This window comes from Haemorhous mexicanus, chromosome 12, assembly GCF_027477595.1.
Source record: "Haemorhous mexicanus isolate bHaeMex1 chromosome 12, bHaeMex1.pri, whole genome shotgun sequence".
In the NCBI taxonomy this organism is placed as follows: Eukaryota; Metazoa; Chordata; class Aves; order Passeriformes; family Fringillidae; genus Haemorhous; species Haemorhous mexicanus.
The window spans coordinates 15,758,286-15,774,320 of record NC_082352.1 but is presented as its reverse complement, the minus strand read 5'-3'; the positions used below and the strand labels follow the sequence as shown (position 1 = coordinate 15,774,320).

Below are 16,035 nucleotides of genomic sequence, written 5' to 3'. Positions count from 1 at the left end.
TGCCGGCACCCCCGGTGGGCGCCCCACGCCGCGCTGGGGTGTCCGGGCTCGGCGGGAGGGCGGGGACGGGGACACGGACACGGGGCTCGGCTCCTCCGCCCCACTGCGGATCGGAGCGATCCTCCGCGCTCCGGCCGGGACCGTGGCCGGAGACGCCCGGAGAAGGAGCCGCCTGACAGTGGGATATCAGGGCGAGCAGCCCCAATGTCACCCGGTGCCCCCCAGACCCTGACTGGGATAGATCAGCTTCTCCAGCCACTCTTTCGCTCCCGGGTTTGGAATGACGCTGGTGGCACGAACCGTGCCCTGTCCTGAATCCCTCGGGACTCCAGGCAGGGGTACGGGCAGGGTTACGGAGGGCGAAGGAGAAGCTGCCCGTGCCCATATAGGGCCGTGCTCGAGCGCCCGCGGACTCCAGAGCCCTGGATCCCGCGGGAGAGGCTGCAGCCATCGCCCCCCATGGCAGCCCCGCGCCGGGCGGGACCCGCCGGGCTCCCCAGGGACCTGGGTGCACCGTGTCAGCTGGGTGCTGCCTCCTCCTCCCCTCCAGGGTGACGGGGGGAGGAATGCTCGGAGGAATTAATGAGACAGATCTCGCTTTGTTGCTGGCCCGATCCTCCTGTCTCCCAGCCCTTCCCAGCCTGCCAAGAAGTGCTTGGGAAGGCCTCGCACCATTAACCCTTCCCCTGCCGCACCTCCGGCCATCCCAGGGCATGCAAACAGCCTCAGCTGGTTTCGCCCTTGCCGCATTCCCAGAGGAAACTCCCGAGGGCACTGGGAAGTCCTGGGCATCCTATAAACCCCGTATCTCCCGTCTCCTGGCTGGTGGCCTCACTGGCAGGGCTCGGACGGGAGGCTGTGACGCCGCGCAAAATCCGGCAGTGCAGGGCTTGTCACCGGCTTGTCACCAGTGGCGCTGCCTCCTCTCGGCTCATGAGGGTCCCCAGTGCCTTGCCACAGTCTCCTGGGTGGAGAGGAGCTGTGGTGGCATGGTGGTATCCCTGCCATGGTGGTGGCTGAATCCCCGTGGAGGACATGTCATGATGGGGTTGAGCATGGAAATGGGGGCAGCAATGGACATGGCAGGGATGGGGGATGTCGGGGGGCGCAGCTGAGAGGTGTTGGGGTGCAACCAGGGGATAACTGTTGATCTGCAGTGAGGACAGTGGTGAGGACAGGGATATCTCTTCCCAAGTCTTGCTGAGGCTCCTGGTCAGAGCTGCTGCTTCGCCCAGGACTCTGCTGGCTGGGTTGCAGCAGTATGCCTGCGATGGGCATTGGACGGGAGGAGCTGGATGGGCGTAGGGTGTCCCCCAGGAATGCCATTAGGCTGGGATCCAGAGCGTGCCCGTGGCTGAGGCTCCTGCCATGACACTGACCTAAAGGACAGGACCCTGGGAAATCCATGGCGGGCAGGGAGCAGCTGGCATTTGAGATCCCCTGGGCACAGTGAAGGCAGCCCAAGCCCTGGCTTTGCGTGGGCTGAGGCCAGTGCTGGGCTGGGACGAGCTCCCCGCCGCGTGCTTTGGGGTTATTTATAGGGCTGCCATTTATATCGCTTCTATTTCTGCTGCCGTGTGGGGACTATGCGAGGAAGCGAGGGGGGAGGGCTCGAGTCTGCCACCGCCCCGTGCCCAGCCCCTCCAGGAAGGGATGTTGCTGACAGCTTAGGGCCAGCCTGGCTGGGGGTAGAGCCTGGCTTGGCACCAGGGCTGGTCCTTCTCCAGCCCTCAGGGCATCCGCTTGTGGAGAAAACTATGCGTTGGGCTCCCAGGATTTTTTATAGTTGGCTTTGCCAGTTTTAGCAGAAAGTAAAGTCCAAGAAGTCAGCTGTAGCACTGTGGTGGGGGTGACCACCTGCAGCTCTAGGACCAGCTGTCCCAGCTCAGGACAGATCACTTGGTCACTTACTGTGCTTCTCCTTCAAGCTGTGGCTGTGTGTCTTCTTGCCAAAATTGTCATCTCCTGCCTTCCCCAGGACTCCCCCATGGCTAAGAGCTATTTTGGTCCCTCACCAGGCTGATTCCATCTCCACAAACCTTTTGGGCTAGCCATGACTTTTGACACTAACTGAGGCTAGTCTATGCCCTTTCCTGTCAGGTTTCCAGCTGTGGTGACATTCCCAGCCACTCAAAGATGTCTGTGGCTTGGGAGTACTTGTCCAAAACAGCCTGAAATAGCTTCTTCATCACCTTGGCCTTTGGTGCTGGTGCCACTAAGGCAGCATTGAATTGGGACTGGTGGCTTCTCCAGGGCCTAGATGGGCTCAGATTCAGTGCTGGTGATCCCTGGGAGCAGGGAGAAGCTGGAGAATTTCCCTAGGACTCTGCTGGCAGGATGTGGGATCTATGGGAAGCTGGTCTCCTATCCCGTGGAGGGCAGGGAAGTGGGAATAACCTGCTGGATTTTTCTGCCTGTGGACAAACTGGCCGTGGCTGTATGTGTGTGTACAAGCATGGCTGCCCAGGGAGTGTTTGCATGTTCAGCTGTTGTGGTTGGCGTGGGGATGCCTGGGGCAGCTCCCCAAGCCTGGTACGAGGAAGGCATAAAGGGACACGGCCAAAAAGGAAGCACCTGAGGCATTACACCCACAACATCCCTGCTACAGAGGAGGGATTGAGGCAGCCACCCTGGCAGGTTGAGCTGAGCCAGAGTGGTGAATATGCAGGGAAACCTCCTGAGTTGAAAAGTCACATGGAGATGTCCCCTTCCTTGCACCCACTCCCTATTCCCAGCCCAGCCAGGAACAGGAACTCATTTAACTCAATTACCACCCTGGCGCTGCTGGTGTGGCTTGTGCCCTTCCTTTGCCCTCCCTTGGCAAGGTGTCCTGAGCTGTCAAGCCTCGCCAAGTGCCATGCAGGGTGCTGTGAGGTGCTCAGAGGCCATGGCTGATGGGATGTGTCCTTCTCCGGTACCCTCTGCCACTTTTGGAATGCCTGACCCTGTCTCCTACCTGCTCCTGGTGGTCTCCCCAAGGGCGATGCCCAGGGTGGTGCCATGCCAGGCACCTCACCCATGTGTCAGCTGCCACACAGATCCCCCTGGGACTGCAGGCTACAGAGACCCAGAGTCCCCACAAGCAGCACAGCCTGGCTGTCACCCCTCTGCAAGGGAAGCCTGGAGGTCCCTCACTCTGTGTGACACCGGGGAAAGCCCCTCCCGCAGCTGGGGCAGCTTTAGCGTGGCTTTCTCATTAACCTTTAATGAGAACAAACAAGCTGGCATGGGCCGGCGCTGCAGGCGCGCTGCCTGGCCGTGTGCCGGCCGCTGGCTCCGCACGGCTGCCAGCCAGTGCAGGCTTTGCACAAGGATGGTCGGGGCCGGGGCGGTGCCGGCAGTGATGCCATTCCCTGGGGAGAATCAGCACGGGGTGAAAAGCCGGTGGTGGCCACTGCCCACGGCAGCCGCCAGGATGGGACTCTGCCCTTCGGTGGGGAGAGCCGGGGGGATGCATTGTATCTGGGAGAGGTAGGAGACATGGTTTTCCTGCAGTTTCTGGAAGGCTGGGGTGGAGATGGGCTTTGCAGTGTGCCGGGCTGCTGGCTGCCATGGCCTGTGGCACTGGCACGGAGGCTGGTGGACACCTGGGATGGTTTTTCTTTGGATGCTTCGCAGAGCTGGCCCAGCCTCACCAGCTCCAGCTGCTCTCCCAGTGTGGCTGATGCTGTGCTCCCACCCAGGTACTCACCTGGGCCCTGGGACCTGAGGATGGTCTGGGTCACAGCACTCTCTGTTGACACTGCTGCAGCCTCAGCTCTGCAGGCCTGACTTTGGCTGGCTCCAAAGCCACATGTAGGTGCCCACAGTGGGGCAGCCATGCCACCATATGTGGGAGCCCCTGATGCTTCTTGTCCCCTACAGGACCTGCAGGGAGGGGACCTGCTCTGGGCTGGGGAAGCAATCCCACAACAGGCTCACTCTCTGGGGAAGGGGTTAACTTTGTGGGAGGACCTCATATCTGCAAGGACCCCCAAGACTGGCTCAGTGCTTTTCCTCCTGAACCTGTCCTGACCTTGCTCTAAAATCAGCAGCAAACAGGAAAGGAGCCTGAGAGGGAGGTGTTTCTTCCTGCTCCAGTGACGTGGTGAGGGGTAGCTGATCCCAGCCTGGACAGAGCTGGCTGTTCCAGCCTTTGTCTGACCTGGAGGGGGGTTGCAGTCTTGGGTACTCCCAGGACCAGCGCTGAAACATGGTGACATCTGTGCCACAGAGTCTCCTGGTTATTATGGCACTAAACAGGGAGTTGTGGGCCTGAGAGGTGCTGCTGGCTGCTGGGATTGGCATGGAGGGCAGGTGGGTCTGCCACACTGTGCTGTGGGAGCTGGACCCCCATGGAAAGCATGACAGACATTCCCAAATGGGAGTTGCACCCCAGCACCTTTGGAGAGCCCTGTGAGGAAGCCCTGGCTGAAGCGAGCTCCTCCAAGGCTTTGGATACTCAGGATACAAAGTAAGGACTTTTGAGTAAGGAAACCCTTTTCCCAGTGGCTCCTGGGTCTTGGAGGATGCCCGCAGGCATACCACGGGATTGCATGCTGTGGGAAACCTACAGCAAAGCCACGGTGGTTTTATATATACATAAATATAACTATATATATTTATTACATTTGTATGTACTTATATTTAAACCCAAGCAATGCAGAAGCAAGCGGCAGTGGTGTGAGCGTCTGCTGCCCACGGCTTTGTGCCTGCCCGCAGTGGAGCCGGCAGGGACGGGGGCGAGGGGCTGTGCAGCCCCCGCCCAGCCTCGGGTGCGGCTCAGGGCCAGCGGGGCTTTCGGCAGGGCGGTGTGCGCTCACTGGCGTGTGCTCGGCCCTGGGTGCCGGGGGTCTCCAAGGGAAGCGATCCAGAGAGGGGCTGGAGGGGGGGTTTGCAGTGCGTTCCCCTCCTTTCCACCCGTGCCTCAGTTTCCCTAGGGGGGCGGTGGGGAGCGAAGCATAGGGACCGAAGTGTGCTGTGCTCCGGGTGTAGCCGGTGCTGGTGGGGCCCCTTCCGTCCAGGGGAGTCAGGCATCATCCCGTGTCCTCCCGTTCTCCGTCCCCTTGAGTCACGCCGGAGCTGCGGCGCTGGGCAGTGATGTCAGCCCGCGGGCAGGGGAAGCGGGGGAGGAGACTGCTGCCCGGGGGGGCCCTCCGGCCACGGCCCCCGCACTCGGGCGGACAGACGGCATGAGAGAGCAACAACCACCCGGGACGCTGAGCCCAGCCCGAGGGGGATGTGCTGCAGCAGCACGCAATGAATGGCAAACCGAAAGGTACCGAGCACCGGCAGTGCCAGGGCTCCCCAGCGAACGGCGATAATTTGGGGACCCCCGGCTGTTCGAGGCTCCCGGGGTGACGTGGCTGGGCTCCGGCGGGGTTTTTTGGGGTGAGGAGTTTTCTTGAGGGGAAAGCTCTCCCTGACAGGGACACCAAGGACATATGCACCCGCCACCTGCAAGGGACGTGGTTGTCACCGCGGGTTGCAGTGACGGGGTGTCAGGACAGGGCGTCCATGCAGGATAGGACCCCCTGGCTGCCTGATCTTGCGGTTGCCTCCACTGAGATCCACTGTGTCTCAAGGCAGGAGAGGGGCCACAGCTGCCAGCTGCTCCGGGGTGATGCACCCCTGATGCCAGGGCAGTACCTGATGCCACAGTTTTCCTCGGCAAACTGGTTTTGTCCCGCTCATGCCCCCCTGTCTGTTGAGGACAAACAGAGCCCATCTCCATGTCAAGCATACCTGGCATGGTGGCCCCAGGGGACCTGGGCAGAACAGAGGGCCTTGGAGTTGATTTTGTGCACTTGGACCAAGTTGTCTGGGCAGGATTTGCAGGGGCAGCTGCTGGTACCCAGCAGAGCACTCTGGAGATAAGAATGTCAGGGGGAAGGTGCATGTGGGACCTCCACAAGGTTATGCCAATCCCAAGAGGATCCTTCCAGAGGTTCCCAGCACTTCTGAGAGGGATCACAGCCCACTCAGGAGCAGAGTCTGGTGCCCATGGCCAGGATGCAGCCCCGTCTCACGGGGTATGGAGATGAGCGGTGTCTGTGGGGATTTTGGCTGGGTGTTTGGTTTGTGCCTTCAGTGGTGGGGGACTCCCTTCACCAGGACCACAGTAGTCCTGGGCTGGTTCCCAGGAGCCATCCTAGAGAACACATTGGGCTTGAGCTTTGCCAGCCCTTGGGAAACCCCCTGCCCCAGTGGTGGCCGCAAACAGTTACAGTTTGGGTTTGCATCTCCTTCTGTCTGGAGACAGGGAGCCCGTGGGATGAGTGGCAGGGTTGGGGGCTGTGAGCCCCCCCAAGGAACTGGCTGTGAGTGTCCGCCTGAGCTGTGCCCTGCCCTTCCGCAGGGATACTCCATGGGGTAAATAAGCACTTCCTCCAATTCTTCCCATTCGCAGCTCCTTCCCTTTCCTGCTGCCCTCCCACTTGGCCCAAGGAGCCAGCAGCCTCCCCTGGCTGCAGAGGCGGATATCAGCGCCATGTCCCTGCTGCCATGGGGCTGAGAGCACCCAGCACCCATCCAACCCAAACTACTGAGAGCAGCCAGCACCCAAACAACCAAACCACCATTCCCTGTTCCCGTGGGGGCTGTGGGGCTGTGACCTTATAGCTGAGACTTTCTCTCCGGTTGAGTCACTGGAGCTGGGATGCCATTCACTGACTCATCTGACTCCCAAAAGCCCCCAATCCCTCTCCTTGCCCAGCACGAGAAGGAACCGGGTGTGTCCTGCCTTCCTGGAGGAGAGGCAGAGCATGGAGAGGTCAGGGAAGAGGCAGCTCTCAGGCTCCTTGTGACCAAGGCGTGATGGCTTCGGTCCCCGGATGCTCCCATCCTCTGTGCTGAGGGGGGATGAGGCGTGATGGGAGGGAAGAGCGGCTCCAGCCCACGCTGGGAGCTGGCCAAGGGCCGTCCTGGGGCCGGAAGGGGCCGGCGGGGGCCAGGGTACGTGCCTGGGTTGGGGCAGCAGGGCCGCAGCTGTGCAAACACGGATGCAGCGGCTGCTCCCGGGAGAGCCGAGCCAGCGGGCTGAGTTCACAGGCTCCCGAGGTCATCCCCGCCGTGCGCCCAGGTTTCACCCAAAGGTGCTGGGGCGGGGTGGCAGGACCCCCCACTTGCCCCAGACACCACGGGCAGGCTGGATGGTCCTGGGGCCATCGTGGCCTCCCTCACTGAGGGACAATGTGCCCTGCTGAGCCCCGGGGATCGCCGCAATGCCATCAGTGCAGGGACCACAGCCCACCTCCCTTGGGTGCCCTAGGTGCTGCACCTTGGTCCTGGATGTCTTCCCCGAGGTGAGGGGTGCTGGAGTCTGCTGGGTTGGCCACCCTGGGCATTGGTGCCCTTCAGTGAGTGACATCGCTGGAAGTGCTGGTCAGAGGCACCCCCAGTTCCCAGGGCTGCAGGGCTGGGGACTCAGGGGGAGCCAGTTTGGGGCGTCTCCGACCAGGGCAGTGTTGATAAACCCGCCGGAGCGACCTGAGGCTGGTGTCTGAGTGTCGGAAACAGAAACCAGCTGGGACCAACCCAGCCGGTCGGACTGCCCCCTCCGCTGCTCAGACCAGCATTCTTGGGATCCCAATCATCTCCAGAGCACCGGGCGACGAGAGAGGAGCCGGCAGCCCAGCCGGGCTGGAGAGCCCCGGGGTGGGCTCCAGCAGCCCGTGCTGTGTTGCCTGTTCAGCTGCTTGCTGCCCTTCTGGCCGCTGCCCACGGGCAGTGCTGGCCAAGGACGGACAGAGGGACACACTCCTAGGATTGCATTTCCTACGCTGGGAGATCTGGAGGCAGTCTGTGGCACGGAAAAGGTGAAAAGCTTGGTCGGGAGGCAGGTTTGTTAGCACTGAGCCCTAACTAAGGGCAGGGGGCGGTGGGCCTTGCTGGGACTGAACCTTTGGGGCAGGACTTTTTCTGCTTAGGAGAGAGAAAGGATGTGCTTGCTTGGGGCTTTAGCCTGTGGCAGGGACATGAGTGTGCTGGTGCTCTGATGGTGCCATCCTCATGGTAAGCCTGGCACAGGGCTCACCAGCCTGGGCAAGATACGGTGCCCAGTGATCCCTTCCAAGCATGCCCCAGGCTCTGCTCCCTGCAGGGGCTGGCTATACTGCTGGTACCAGGTACCTCTTATCTCAGTAATGTCAGGAATGCACTATGCTGGGGATTTTTCCTCCTCTGTGAGCCAAGCCCAAGAGTGCCAGGAACAGAGACCCCACATCCTGCCTGCCCTGCCTCAGGAAGGGAGTGCTGCCCTTCGGCACCCGTCTGGCTGCCTGTGCTGGGCTGGAGCATCCTTGGGGCTCTGGGAGCATCACTCCTGCAGAGCAGGGGTACGGTGTCCCCTTCCTCCAAGGGGGCTTGGGGTCCTGGCACAGGATCTTGGTTGCAGAGTACCAGGTCTGGGGATGCATGGTGCCATGGTGCATCATGGTGAATGTGTGGGGGAGAGTCAGGTCCAGGGCTGGAGCACAGGGATGTGGTCCTGTCAGCAGCCACTGCTCCCTGTGCCAGTGAGGGAGCCTCCTGTGCTTTGGAGCAGGACCCAGCATGGCACAAGTGTCTGCTGGAGCATCTGAGGTGCCTGGGCAGGTGGCTGCAGATGGCTCCGAGTTGTGCTGGGGCATCAGTCCCCTCCAGCACACCCAGCATTCTTCTCCCCCTCCTGCATCCTCCTTCCCTGATGCTCTCAGCATCTTTTTCTCTGACAACCTCACCGTCCTTCCCCAGTGTGGGCTCTTGCCTGGGAAACCCTCCTTAGAGGTCCCACTGTGCTCCAAAGTGGCAAGGTGGGCTGGAGAAGGATGGGTTGGTAGGACTGTTCTCACTCTGAGCTGTGACCTGCCCCATGCATGAGAGCCTTGTCCTATGGCTGAGCCACTGTAGCATGGGTGCCACAGGCCCTTCTCGCTCAGTGGGGAGCAGATTAAAGAGCCCTGCAGAGGGTAATCTGCCCAGGCCTGCAGGTCAGCTGGGCTGCCAGGGATTACAGCTCTTCATAATGAGCTTAATTGGGACAGTGTTGTCCTGGAAAATGGAGGGACTGGAACCCAGATAACGCTGTGTCCGTGGGACCCGCCGAGTGGCTCCGTGGTGTGGGCTGGGACACGAGTCCCAAGGGGGAACCAGATGGACCTGCTGCCTCCTAGCTCCACTGGGATAGAGGTGAGTGGTGGTGGTGGTTAGCTTTGACTGGAAATGGCTCTGGCACATCCTGGGTGCTGCAAATCCCTGGCCCCAGCATAGTGTGCAAGGTGGTGAAGGGCACGGTGCCGGGGGGATGCCCACTGGTGGCTGAGTGGATGTGAGCCGTGTGGGACCAGGCTGAACTGGACTCCTGGGCGTGTGGAAGGAGTGGGGATGGGATGGGGATGGGAGGGGGTGGAAGCCCCAGCAGTGCCTGTGTCCCTGTGCTGTTCACAGTCGGCCATGCTGGAGACATGAGGAAAGGCAAAGTGAGTTCCTTAGGATGGAGAGAGGTAGCTCTGGCTCAGTCTGTCAGCAGGGAAGCTGTGCATCCCTGGGGTCCTGCCTGGCTGTCCCTGGTGGTGTGTGACTGCTGGGCACGGTGTGGGCTCATCCCCAGCAGCTGCCACAGCTCTGCTCAGAGCTGGCTGGGAAAGAGGGATTGACCTGCCATCAGTGGTGGCCAGAATGAAGTGGAGCATCCTGCATCCTGCTCTTCCGTGGCTGCCCTGTGGGCTGGGCTCCTTCCTGTGCACAGCTGGCACTGCTGGGGGTGGCAGGGCCAGGAGCCCTGTTCTCCCCTGTTCTTGCCTTGTCCTTTGGGCTGCCCTCCCCAAGCCCCAGCCCTGGCCAGGGCTACAGGGATGGTTCCTGTGATGCAGACTGGCAGCCAGGTGCAGGCCCTGAGACTCAGAAAACTACTCTATCCCTGGTTGGCATCAACTGCACCAGCTGTGGTGGGGACAGGCAGCTCATGGCAGTGGTTTCAAGGTTCCTGACACTGTCACTGCCATGAGCAGAGGACAGGGTGCAGCAGCCTTGGGGCTGGACACGTGTGGCCTGCACAGACTTTCCAGGGTCTGGCAGGGAATGGCTTGGCCTTTTCTTCCCCCACGCAGAGCTCTTGGCAAAGCTGGGAACTTTCCAAAGTGCTTTGTTGTCCTTGGGTTTCCCTCCTGGTTGCTGGAGTGAGCGGAAGCAAGTGAGGAGACATCGAAGGGCTGGGCAGCTGAGTCCTGCCCGTGCAGCAGGGTGGCATGGGTGACAACGGACATAGGAGAAGGCGGAATTCAGGAGGAGGTGTCTGGGCTTGGGCACCGTGGAGAGTTTGCCATGGATGTATCTGGGAAAGGTCATGGTAGGCACTGGGCATCAGCCCCTTTCTGTACCTCTCATAGGGCCAACCTGGGACATGTCTGTCTGGGTGTGCCCACTGAGCGCTCACAGTGCCCAGAGCCCCACTTCATCAAGGGCAGTATCTCTGGGGACAGCATGGGATCTGTGTCCCAGTGCCACCAGGAGTGTTCTTGGACTGAGAGTGGGAAGTCTCCCAACCCATGGTCCGTGGGTGCTGTTCTCAGTGCTGGCAGCAGTCCTGCCTGCATGTGTGTCCTCACCCTGCTGCTGGTGACCCTGATGTGTCATTGTCCCCAGGGCGGCCCTCCAGGTCACACTCAACGATGTCACTGTCTGTGCGCCCGCAGCGCCGAGTCCTCGTCACCAAGATCAATAGGAGCCAGTCCTTCGCCGGAGTGAACTCATCGGCCGACCGGCCCTTCAGGTAGGAGATGGCTGCTCATGCTGCCTGCCACAGGGACTGGGGACAGGCTGGGGCCTTGTGGTGGGACCTGCTGTGCATCCTGAGGCTCTTTTCCATCTAGCTGTCCCAGCACCTCCCTCGGGGATCTTTTTGGTAGCCAGGGGCTGTTGCACAGGGGCCTGCAGGGAACACTGAGGCCGTGTAGGAGACAGAGCTCATCATCCCAACCTTCTAACCATGCCGTGCTCCAGCTGGGGTGAGGATCCTTCAGCCCTGTGGCTGCTGCCATGAGAGCATGAGAGAGAGGGCAGGTGTAGCTCACCTCATTCTTCAACCAGCTCTTAAGACCTTCCCTGTGACCATCTCATAATGTTTAATGGGTGCGGTAGAGCTGGGGTGTCTTTGAAGTGTCTTGATAGCCTTGACATCCTGCGGGGCTGAGTGTTGGTGTGAATCAGGGTTTCCTCAGGGTCACCTCAAACCTATCATTTGAAAGGTTTTACCAGCTGCCTGCCAGTTGCAGTGTGAGGAGGAGGAGCAGCTGTTCCCTGCTCCATCCTCTCCCTCCACTCGTGATGTTACGGTCCCTTCATACCCTATCCCCATGTGCTGCACTTCCCCACCAACCTTCTCTGCACCATGCCTAGCTCCTGGCTACCGTGTTGCAGGTAGTTCTTAAGTAGCAGGCAGATCCTTCCTGTGCTCTGGCCTCCTGCCTTGCTCAACTCTGTCCCCAAGTCCTGTCCAGCCTCTGGGCCAAGTGACACTTTCCAGGTCACCAGCACATTGCTTATGATTTGTGGGTACCAGAGCGGGTCCTTTAGAGACAGAGAAGAGGGAAGGCTTTTAGATGCCTGCAATCAAACTGTGGTTGCCAGGGAGATGCTTGTGGGAGATGCCTCCAGGGACCTTGGAGGATGGGAAGGAGAAGGAATCGTGGAAATGAGGTGCTTACCCATCTCTTGGGACGAGGCCAAGGCATTAATTTCCCCACCCATGATTTGGGGAAGTCTTTTGGTCACTTCTGTGAAGAGCAGCACAGGATGGGAGGTATGGCCTGAGGCTGGGAAATGAGGAGCCCATGGTGTCTCCTGGGTACTGGTGGCACGACGATGCTTGGGAAGGAGGAAGGGAAGAGCCAGTCTGAGTGAGGTGTTGCTGGGCTGGGGAGTGACTCCATTGCACAAGGCAGGAAGGGTGGTGTTCAGGTCCCAGCGCTGGGTCGGCATCCCGCGGGTCGGCTGGGGGAGGCAGCTCCATCCAGCAGGTTTGGTGACATCTGGAGAGGCACAGCATCAGTGAGCATGTCCCTGCCCCATGTGTCTGTGCTGGGTGATGAGGTGACAGGGCTGCCAGTCCCCAGGATGTTCCCCTGCTGGATTGAGATTCTTGCCTTACCCTGGAAGCACAGGGTGGCATATTTCACCCTCCCAGAGGGATCACCTCTATGCCCCTGGCACCCTGGGTGTTGGGGTGGACCAAGTATGCCCCCTTTAGAGGGCAGCCAGGGCTGCATATGTCCCCATAGACCCTCCAGGAATTCAGTTTGATTCCAGGTGGTGCCATCTTCCTTTGCCTAGTCTCCTCCCAGCTGGCACTAGGGACCTGGTGTACCTGGCCCAGTGGACCTGGCCTCCATGCCAGAGATCACTCTTTTCTAGAGACGGGTGCCTGGCTGGCTGGAGCACCCAGAAGGACCCTGGTGCTGTGTGCTGATCCCAGCCTCTCTCCCCAGGAATCTCTCACCTTTCACCCCCACTGTCTCCCGCAAGACTGGCTCCAGGGTCAGTAGGATGTTCTCAATGTCCCACAAGTCCCCACCACCCAAGGTGCCTCAGCCCAACCGCCTGGACGAGGTGTATGAAGCTCTCAAGAAGGGCCTGACGTAAGTGCTGGGTGGGTGGAGGCTGAGAGCTCCTGAGGGGCAGGGGGACAGTTTGTGACATGGCTGGCATTGGCAGCTCTCTGCTCCCACCAGGCAGGGACATATCAGGTCTCTTGGACACATTGCCTTGGTGTCCCAGATTGTGTGGGGTCTCACATCCCATGTAGAGGCATATATGAGTTCCCACACCTGCGTGCTGGCACAGGGAGTGGGGATGTGTTGCCATGTGTGCTGGGCTGGTGTGGGCTGTGGGGAGCAGGAGCCCTGGAGACAGCATCCCAATCTGACTCCCATGGTGTGGTTGCCCCCAGGGCCTACCTGGAGGTGCACCAGCTGGAACTGGAGAAGCTCAGCACACAGATCCGTGAGTCCAAGAGGAATTCACGCCTGGTGAGTGCTGATTGGGAAGAACCTTATGGGGAGTGGTGCTTTGGGTAAACAGCTGGGCTTATGGGCACAGCTGGGACAACTTGTGGTTCATCTGTGTCCTCCAACAGAGCCTGTTTCTGTGGGGTTGTAGGGGCCAGCCCAGGCTCTGGTGTTGGGGCTCCCATCCCTCTGTCATGCACTCTCCAGCCCTGGCTGGGTGCTGCATGTCCCACTGCTGTGCTATGGGTGGTGGATGCCATGTGCTGGGTCTTTTTGGGTGGGCAGAGCTGGCTTTGTGCTACATCTTATGCCTCTGATCTTTCCTCCAGGGCTTTCTCTACGATCTGGATAAGGTAAGCGGGATCAGTGTCTCATCTCTCTTGTATTCCCCTTCCTTGTGCCTGGGATGTGCTACTGCCAGGCCCGCTCTAGCACTGCCCTGCTGACTTGTCCCCTGGGAAGGAGAAGGTCTGGGGCTCTGCAGGCAGGGTAGCCCAGGTGGGCAGGGGATGAAGCAGAGATGATCTTGTAACCCCTTTCAGGCAAACAGAAGCTGTTTTTAGTGAATGCAGGACATGGGTTAGCTCACAGGCTGGGAAAAAAGCACCCTGGAGCCTGGCTTGGCTCCTGGAGGACCTTCTGGTGCATGGGAGTCTGGAGGAGGCTGCAGCACATGGGTGCTTCCCACTGGCTGCCACCCTGCAGCTCCAAGGCAGGACCCCAGCCTCAGCGCAGAGGATTGCAAGGGCCATATCCTGACCTGTGGCTCCTCCATGGAGGGGCTGTGCTGCCACTCACACCATCTCCTCTGCTTTTCCAGCAAGTGAAGTCAATCGAGCGCTTCCTGCGTCGCCTGGAGTTTCATGCCAGCAAGGTGAGAGCTGAGGCAGTGCTGGGGTGGCCATGCTGTTGCCAGCCCTGCCCCTCACTGCAGCTCGGGCCTGTCCTTGCAGATAGATGAGCTGTATGAGGCTTACTGCATCCAGCGGCGGCTCCGTGATGGAGCCCACAACATGGTCAAGGCTTACAGCACAGGCTCGCCAGGCAGCCGGGAGGCACGCGAGAGCCTGGCCGAGGCCAGCAAGGGCTACAAGGAGTACACAGAGGTGAGGCAGCTGGCTGGCTGGGCTGGCAGGGTGCTGAGTCCATGGGTGGCTGCTCATAGGTCCTGTCCATCCGTCTGTCTGTTCCCAGAACATGTGTCTGTTGGAGAATGAACTGGAGAGCCAGCTGGGCGAGTTCCACATCCGGATGAAAGGTACCATGTCCTGCTCCATCCCTGTCCCGCTGCCTGCCTGCCTGCCTGCTGCCTGCTGACGCCCCTCTGCCTTCTCTTGCAGGATTGGCAGGCTTTGCCCGGCTTTGTGCTGGTGACCAGTATGAGGTTGGTGGGACCATATGGGTTGGGTTCTGCTCTTCCTCTGCCCTGTTGTCCTTGGGGTGTCTGAGGGGTGTAGGTGGGTGCTGGCGTGGAGGGCGTGTTGCAGGGTGGTGGTGGTGGGTGGCATGAGTCCATGGCCATGCCTAGGGACATACAGAGAGCACCCATCACCCTGGGGTTGTGTCTTCCCCATACCCATACCTCTGCATCCCCAGATCTTCATGAAGTATGGACGGCAGCGGTGGAAGCTGCGAGGGCGCATCGAGGTGAACAGCAAGCAGGTGTGGGACAGCGAGGAAATGGTTTTCTTACCCCTCGTCACTGAGTTTCTCTCCATCAAGGTATAGTGCATAAAAGGACAGGGATAGGGTGGGCCAGCTATTCCCCTGCATCATAGAGTCATTTAGGTCAGAAAAGACCTCTGTGATCATCAAGTCCAACTGTAAACCTAGAACTGCCAATCCACCATTAAACTGCGTCCCCAAGTGCCACATCCACACTTTTTTTAACATTTTTTGGGATGGTGATTTTACCACTTCCCAGGGTTTACTTCTAACACCTCACCTAAACATCACCCTCACTGGCCCATGGTTTCATCTCCTTCTCTCCTTCCTCTCCTCCTTCTCCAGGTGACGGAGCTAAAGAGCCTGGCCAACCATGTTGTGGTGGGCAATGTGTCCTGTGAGACCAAGGACCTCTTTGCAGCTCTGCCCCAGGTAGTGGCTGTGGATATCAACGACCTGGGCACCCTCAAACTCAGCCTGGAGGTGACCTGGAAGTGAGTACCTCAGCAGGCATTGCTGGTGGCAGATGGCAGTGCAGGGATGCCCAGCAAGAGATGACCCGCCCCAGGCTGTCTCCCATCCCAAAACAGGGCTGTAATTATAGAAAACCAGAGCTGGTCTGGAGGGGGTCCTGGTGCCTTGAGACTCCCTGGGCTGGTGCATACCCCTCACGTCCCTGCTGTTCTCCCCAGCCCCTTTGACAAGGACGACCAGCCCTCGGCAGCCAGCACTGTCAACAAGGCTTCCACAGTGAACAAGAGGTTCTCCACCTACAACCAGAGTCCACCTGACACGCCATCCCTGCGGGAACAGGCCTTCTATGTAAGTGTGCACCAGGCAGGGCTGCTCAGGAGACATGGCCAGTGGAGGGGTCCACACAGGGATGTGCCTAGGCAACGTCTGAGAGGGTGGCACAGCTCAGGGATGGGTAGGCAGCTCCTTCCTCTCCAGCTATCCCACCAGGACTCCCCAGTACCGGCACCTGCACCTCCCTCCCACGTTCACAGCTCCTCTTCTCTCTGCCCAAGAGCCCGGAGCGGGCAGCTGACAAGCGTGGTTGGTCCTTGCTGGACATCTTTCGGGAGACACTCTTCGAGAAGCTGTCTCAGAGCTGCTCCTGTGGCGATGTCTCCTCGGCCGAGCTCGGGAGATGGCCGCAGCAGGGCCGCGTAAGTGCAGGGCTGGAGCAGGCCAGTAGCTTAGCCCAGCACTGTGGCCATCCCGCTGTAGCTGTAGCCGGTCCTTATCTCCTACTCACTATCCCTCGCTGATGCCTGAAGGCCTGATTCTGCCAGGCTGGGTCTGGCTGGTCCTGCAGAGCTGGTCCAAAAGCTACGGGACCCTGGGTTCACCCCCATGCAAGAGTTGGGCTCTAGTGAATAGACAGCTTCTCCATGTCCCTGTGCTG

The 16,035-nt window shown here is 60.0% G+C and overlaps 1 protein-coding gene across 8 annotated transcripts in view; it reads left to right on the top strand.

Annotated features, from left to right (window-relative positions):
- Positions 1-16,035, top strand: part of RIPOR1 (RHO family interacting cell polarization regulator 1) — a 31,459-nt gene that overhangs the window by 9,317 nt on the left and 6,107 nt on the right. For 4 of the 8 annotated variants that reach the window (XM_059857288.1, XM_059857289.1, XM_059857283.1 and 1 more), the window contains 12 exons: positions 10,603-10,729; positions 12,444-12,593; positions 12,905-12,983; positions 13,292-13,315; positions 13,783-13,836; positions 13,916-14,068; positions 14,157-14,220; positions 14,303-14,346; positions 14,559-14,684; positions 14,973-15,121; positions 15,320-15,449; positions 15,656-15,796. In XM_059857288.1, coding sequence (XP_059713271.1) covers positions 10,629-10,729; positions 12,444-12,593; positions 12,905-12,983; positions 13,292-13,315; positions 13,783-13,836; positions 13,916-14,068; positions 14,157-14,220; positions 14,303-14,346; positions 14,559-14,684; positions 14,973-15,121; positions 15,320-15,449; positions 15,656-15,796 — 1,215 coding nt within the window. In that variant the 5' untranslated portion in view covers positions 10,603-10,628. Of the gene's footprint in view, positions 1-5,117; positions 5,258-7,584; positions 7,797-10,602; positions 10,730-12,443; positions 12,594-12,904; positions 12,984-13,291; positions 13,316-13,782; positions 13,837-13,915; positions 14,069-14,156; positions 14,221-14,302; positions 14,347-14,558; positions 14,685-14,972; positions 15,122-15,319; positions 15,450-15,655; positions 15,797-16,035 lie in introns of those variants that run through there. The other 4 variants (XM_059857287.1, XM_059857290.1, XM_059857284.1 and 1 more) reach the window with 4 other exon arrangements.